This window comes from Limulus polyphemus, unplaced genomic scaffold (genome assembly GCF_000517525.1).
Source record: "Limulus polyphemus unplaced genomic scaffold, Limulus_polyphemus-2.1.2 Scaffold1710, whole genome shotgun sequence".
In the NCBI taxonomy this organism is placed as follows: domain Eukaryota; kingdom Metazoa; phylum Arthropoda; class Merostomata; order Xiphosura; family Limulidae; genus Limulus; species Limulus polyphemus.
This window is the reverse complement of record NW_013667320.1, coordinates 25,411-31,963: the sequence shown is the minus strand read 5'-3', so window position 1 is coordinate 31,963 and position 6,553 is coordinate 25,411. Positions and strand designations below refer to the sequence as shown.

Genomic DNA, 6,553 nt, shown 5'->3' with positions numbered 1-6,553 from the left:
AAAAAAATAATTCCAGTTTTCTAACAGACTATTTCTTCAGAATTTGTAGTGATACAAGAATTCCTTTATTTATGATTGACAAGTTGTTTAAATCCTCTATGTATCTTAGCTGGAAGGTGTGTCTATTTTCAAAGATGAGAAACATGCTCATTTGTCAACACTCTCCACAGGTTCAGTCATGTGAGTTTAACCACTAAATTCACAGCTCACCTTCTAGAATCATGAAAAACAGACCACTTTCTTTGTAGTTCTACAATCAACGCTTATACCGAATTTGTTTTTAAAAGCTAAAAAAATAATTCTCTACTATAGTGATTTAGGTAATGATACTTAGGGGTTGATGAGTACATTAGCCCATAGATTTGTGAAATGATGTTTAGTCATAAGTCATTGTTGATTGTAGGATGTTTTTTTGTTTTCAGGTTACTTAATTGTGAGCAAGAAAAAAAATTGATACCAAAAAGAGAATCACAGTGATAAATAAATGATGATAAAATGAGTTAAACATGGATGGATTTTATTTCATCTTTTGTTAGTTTTTTCCTTCTTCATGCGAATGATCACGTGTAAAGTTCCATACTTGTTTTATGGTGTTATTAAAAAAATCAGTTAGAAGTGTTTTGTTTAAACAAAAAATTGTTGGACACTTTTTAGATTTTAGGGTAATAACATAAAAGATATGAAGAATCTAAGACAAAAAGAAGTATTTTTATGTTTAAAAAACAAATATTTACAGTGAACTTTAATAAAAGTCAGAATATTTTCCTTTCCATTTTAGTTATAAGTTACATATTTTTTAGGAAGTTTATGTCAGTTGTTGTTCTATTGAATTATGTAGTTTGTTTGTATAATGAAAATGACTGGGTTATGTCAAGTCAACTGACTAATTATTTAAAGGGGAGCAGTAGGTCTTAACTCATGTCATACTGGTAACAATAGTTTAAACAAGTGTGTAGATTATGGGAAAAGTTTATTGTATTCACATTAAATTAGCTACATAAGTTACTTATTCTTCTATTTCAGCCCAAGATAGTGGAGGAGCTTCTGGGAGTGGATGTCAAAGCAGTGGCGTGTGGATCATCTCATGTGGTCGTTTTGACAAGGGAACATACAGTGTACACCTGGGGAAGAGGGCAAAATGGTGGGTACAGTTTACAGTAGAATATGGTTGTATTGAAGTAGAATAAGGATTACTGACATGAAAGATGTACCTTGGAATAATTAGACTTGGTGTAATATAGGACACCTTTATACATTCGAGATGATTATTATTAGACTTTTACATAACTTACTCCCAGTTGGTGTTTGAATTCTGTTAGAACCTGTAGGTGAATCACTACCTGTTACATAGTAAAATAGTGTTTAAAAATTAATAATGTATGCTGTTAAAACAGTGTTAAAAATTAATGTATGCTGTTAAAAATTAATAATGTGTACTATTAATGAGATGAGGAAAAGTATTTTTTATTTTAACATGAAAATTACTTTTGCACACGGACTATTCAAAACAAATACTCAGTATAATAATAATGGCCAAATCTTTATTTTATATTATAAAAAATATTTCACTAAAATGTATGATTTTTTTTGTATGTGAAAGATTTATAATATAAACTGAAAGACTGCCAAATTTTGTGAAGATATACACACTATATTCAAAGTTAGAAGTATTAAATCTATAAAGACTAAACGAGTACAAAGAGGTCACGTGGTCGGTCAAATTGACCGAGCCAGTGTTGAGAGAGTTAAAAATTTATGTATGCTGTTAAAATAGTGTTCAAAACTCCTTACCTAGTAATGATTTGCAAGTTATTTATATAAAATTTATAAAAAAAATTTTACTTCACCAACTTAGTCCAGTTTATGCATTGAAACAGTTGTTAAGCAATTTAGTGTCTCAACTACTACTGTGCCTGTTGGTGATACTAATTAAATGTAGGTTAAAAAAAATCAAAGGAAAACCTTAAATCTTTTAAAAGTTCTGAAGTTGTAGGGTTTCTTAATTTTATCACTACTACATTATCCCAGCTGGCCTGATGAGCACTGGTATTGGGCTGAAGGCCTTGTCAGTACTGGGTATATCAGATATAGTGTGGTTAACATATTATTTTATTGGAAGTTCTTATTTATAATTTAAAATGTAAACTTATAATTTAGTAAGTAACAACAATGATCTTGGCAAACTTTAGGAACATCCATAATAATGCATGTGTTTCCATCTGGTAACAATGCTATTATGTATGAAGAAGAGCTAAGCCTACAATGATACACACCTTCAAGCCTCAAGGTTTGTGGCTCCTGTCACAATTTTTAGCTGTATATTATAACATGGATATTTTAACGTGAAACATCTGGTTGCCTATTTAAAGAAATATGTGTACTGGTTTTCATTCATTTTTATCGAGGTGTATGAAAGGAAAAACCAGTTGTTTCAAAAATAAAAACTGCTAGTATGTTTTTCCGACCATTAATCCATACACACGTTGTTTTCATCAAAAGTGGCCCCCCAGTGGCTCAGTAGTAAATATGAAGGCTTACAGTGCTAAAAAATGGGTTTCAATACGTGTTGCAGGTACAGCACAGATAGTCCATTGTGTAGCTTTCTGCTTACCAACAAGCAAACAGTTAATCAAAAGTACTGTAACAGCTAAGAAAACAAGTGGACAGAAACATTTGTCAGTAAAACATATTACTTTTGTTATTTGTAGGCAGATTAGGCCTAGGGAAATCCGATTCTTTTGTGTTACCTCAAAAAGTCCCTCTGCTGGCAGCTTGTGAACCGGAGCAAATTTATTGTGGACACGATTGTACCTTCTTACTAACCTCAACAAAAGAGATTTATGCTTGTGGAAGTAATAGGTAGGTTTATGCCTGGAACAGCTTTCATTTAAAATCAGATTTATGTTTGTGCTGTTTATACATTAAGTTTAAAAGCTATCAGTAACAGAATTATCAGATTTGTATTTATGGGAAAGCTACTACGAGGCTCTCTGCTGACATATTTAATTTTGAATTACTGATACAGTGCACCTTACCATCTACCGTCCATACTGAGGGACTGACTGTCACTCTTATATGCACCTGCACATAAAAGTGAGAAGAATATTATGTGGTATCACATCGATTCAAATTTGTCTTGCCAGCTCCGAAACCCAGAGATCTGCAACAAAGGCTTGGTGGTTAGGGCTCTTGACTTGTTATCTGTGAGTACATAGGATTGAAAACCCATTATCAAACATGCTCATCTTTTCAATCATAGGGGTGCTAGAATGTGACATCATTCCTACTGTTCATTGGTAAAGAGTAACCCAAGAGTTGGTGGTATTGAATAGTTGCCTTCCCTCTAATTTATCACTTCAGAATTAGGGCTAGCAAGGACAGATAACTTTACCACAGGGTCAAAATACACCTGCACCCTTCACTTTATTAAGATAAAATTTTGTATTAGTGGATAAGATTTATGAACAGCTCATGCATATCCTAAAGTTCATGAAAATTTGTCAGAATTTTTCTGTTTCCATGGTAACATTTATCCTCTTCAGTAATAGTTATATAAGGCTTCAAGGGATATGAAGTGGAAAAGAAATGTGTGTAGCTCAAGCACGATAGGATGTTCCATGTACTTGTTTTCACATACCATCGTGACACAAATCTTGCTACTTGCTCTCAAAACTATATAATTATGCAAGTATTTTTTTTTATTTTTCAGTTCTATTCTATAGGGTCACATTGCCCAATGGGAATTTATCCAATACTGGACTGAACAAAATCATTAGAAAATTAATAATGTTTAATTCACGTGTAATGATATTCATGTTAAACTTGCTCTCACCTGTAAACAATGCATTTATAGATTTGTTTAGAATTTTCCTACATATCTCAAACATAGGTTTCTGTTTGCTATGAAACTATGATGTCTTGAGAATACAATTAACTGTTGTTTTTATAATGATAATTGTTCTCTGTAAAAGATTTAGATGAACATCCCATCAATTTATCATGAAGCCTCAAATAATTGAATTGGGGGCCTAAATATCATTGGTACCCCCCAGTTATTTTACTGATAACAATTTTCTATTTGTTTTTTATATTTTTTATTGATTTTTCAGAAAATTTTGCTGGATATCTGGCACGTGTTCAGTGTACCACTCGCCATGTGCTGGATATCTGGCACGTGTTCAGTGTACCACTCGCCATGTGCTGGATATCTGACACGTGTTCAGTGTACCACTCGCCATGTGCTGGATATCTGGCAAGTGTTCAGTGTACCACTTGCCATGTGCTGGATATCTGGCACGTGTTCAGTGTACCACTCGCCATGTGCTGGATATCTTGCACATATTCAGTGTACCACTCGCCATGTGCTGGATATCTGGCACGTGTTCAGTGTACCACTTGCCATGTACTGAATGTACAGCACGTTTGCAGTGTACCACCCGCTATTTATTGGATGTACAGCATGTGTGCAGTGTACCACTCACCACTTTTGTGCTGATGAAATAGAGTTGATTGGCTTTCTGAAGTCACATATCTAAACTACCATGCCAAGAAACTTTTAAGCTACAAATGAGTAATAACTCAGTGTAACATTTTGTACTATGGACTCGTGAAAATGTGCATTTCTAAACATTAGGTGTAGGTCAGTGATGACATATTTTGTGTTTCACAGTTTTAGGGTGATATTTTCCTGATTATATTTTGCTGAAAGAGAAATTCTTTGTACTCGTTAAGCGTATTCAAGACAGAAACTTTAGAGATAAGTGTAAGATTGCTTCCAGCTAATTGTTTTTTTTATTTATCTATGACAGGCACAACAAGCTGGCTGTGGACACACCAAGCCACCCTCACAAGGAGGAGGCTTACATGTTTGTTCCTGTTAAAACTGAGCCTTTTCCAGATGTCCAGGTCAAGTCTGTTGGTGCTGGTGCATCTCACACTGCCTTTCTTAGTGGTCAGTGGGTCATTCAATGATACAGATCTCTTAAAACCCAAAATGTGTTTTATGTCAATTTTAATGTTTCTCACCCAGCCTTTCTTTACAGTTGTTAGTAACTGATAAAGTAATGTACAGTGTTCTGTGTGATACAACTATAATGCTGTTGTTTCCTAGGAGTTGTACAAAGAAAAGGCCTCTACAGTTGAAAAGTTATACATACAACTTGTAGTAAGATGTCGATTTCAATGTCTTAGATGCATCTGTCACACAAATCGTTATTTTTACTGTGTATCATAGTTTATAGCAGCTGTTGTGTAATAAAAAGAAAATGCTTCTAATTATCATAGTCATTTGAACAATAAAACAAAACCACGGGAAATGTGCTTGTTGGAATTAGATTTAACCATGGCTGATTGCAAGCTTTTCATTTGTAAAAGTGTATTTTAGGTGCAGATCATTATTACTGTAGCAGGTGCCCTAACAGCACCACACTTTATGTAATAAACACACATCATGTAAAATAAGTACCACCTTCCATGTACAAAACACACATCATGTAAAATATTTAACACCTTCCATGTACAAAATACACATCATGTAAAATAAGTACCACCTTCCATGTACAAAACACACATCATGTAAAATATTTAACACCTTCCATGTACAAAACACATCTTTTCAAGTAAATACCACCTTCCATGTACAAAATACACATCATGTAAAATAAGTACCACCTTCCATGTACAAAACACACATCATGTAAAATATAGTACACCTTCCATGTATAAAACACACATCATGTAAAATATGTAACACCTTCCGTGTACAAAACACAAATCATATAAAATAAATACCACCTTCCATGTATAAAACACACACACATCATGTAAAATACATGCCACCTTCCATGTATAAAACACACACACATCATGTAAAATACATGCCACCTTCCATGTATAAAACACACACATCATGTAAAATACATGCCACCTTCCATGTATAAAATGCACATTGTGTAAAATAAATATATGTGTGTTTATTTTCATTTTTCAGAACAGGGTGAAGTATTTACTGTGGGCTCTAACCAGGATGGTCGACTTGGTACTGAAACTACAGAAACCATTCCCAACAGAGTCATAAAAGTGGAAGGATTTGGTACATCAAAGGTTTCTCAGATAGCTTGTGGAGATTCATTCACAGTTGCTCTTACAGAAAGTTAGTGGAGTTTTTTTTTCTGTTTAACATTTTTGGAGCATAAGTTATTTTCCTAATTATGCAAAAGAAAGGTAAAGCCTCATTGTATACTCTGTTTTAGATACTGCTAATTTTACAGCTTTATGTTATATTTGATGGCAGAATGACTCCACTGACAGCTTTCTCTTGAGTGCACCATCGATGTTGCACACTATGATTTAAATAATAATAATCCAATGATCGTGATATTTAATATTTTTTTCTTTTTGTCTGAATAATTTTGTCGTTTTTTAGAATTATGAATATTTCACAATTTTACGATTGTAAAAAAGAGACATCAGATGAAATAATCCTTACTGTGGATGATAATAGTTCAAGGATTGTGATGGGAAGCCTACAATGTGCTTGGTGTGTTTCAATGAC

General features: G+C 33.5%; 1 protein-coding gene across 5 annotated transcripts in view; it reads left to right on the top strand.

Annotated features, from left to right (window-relative positions):
- Nucleotides 1-6,553, top strand: part of LOC106464656 (serine/threonine-protein kinase Nek8-like) — a 30,550-nt gene that overhangs the window by 23,182 nt on the left and 815 nt on the right. For all 5 annotated transcript variants that reach the window (XM_022392400.1, XM_022392397.1, XM_022392399.1 and 2 more), the window contains exons 12-15: nucleotides 1,024-1,141; nucleotides 2,709-2,859; nucleotides 4,809-4,951; nucleotides 5,990-6,151. In XM_022392400.1, the coding sequence (XP_022248108.1) occupies nucleotides 1,024-1,141; nucleotides 2,709-2,859; nucleotides 4,809-4,951; nucleotides 5,990-6,151 (574 nt within the window). The remainder of the gene's footprint in view (nucleotides 1-1,023; nucleotides 1,142-2,708; nucleotides 2,860-4,808; nucleotides 4,952-5,989; nucleotides 6,152-6,553) is intronic.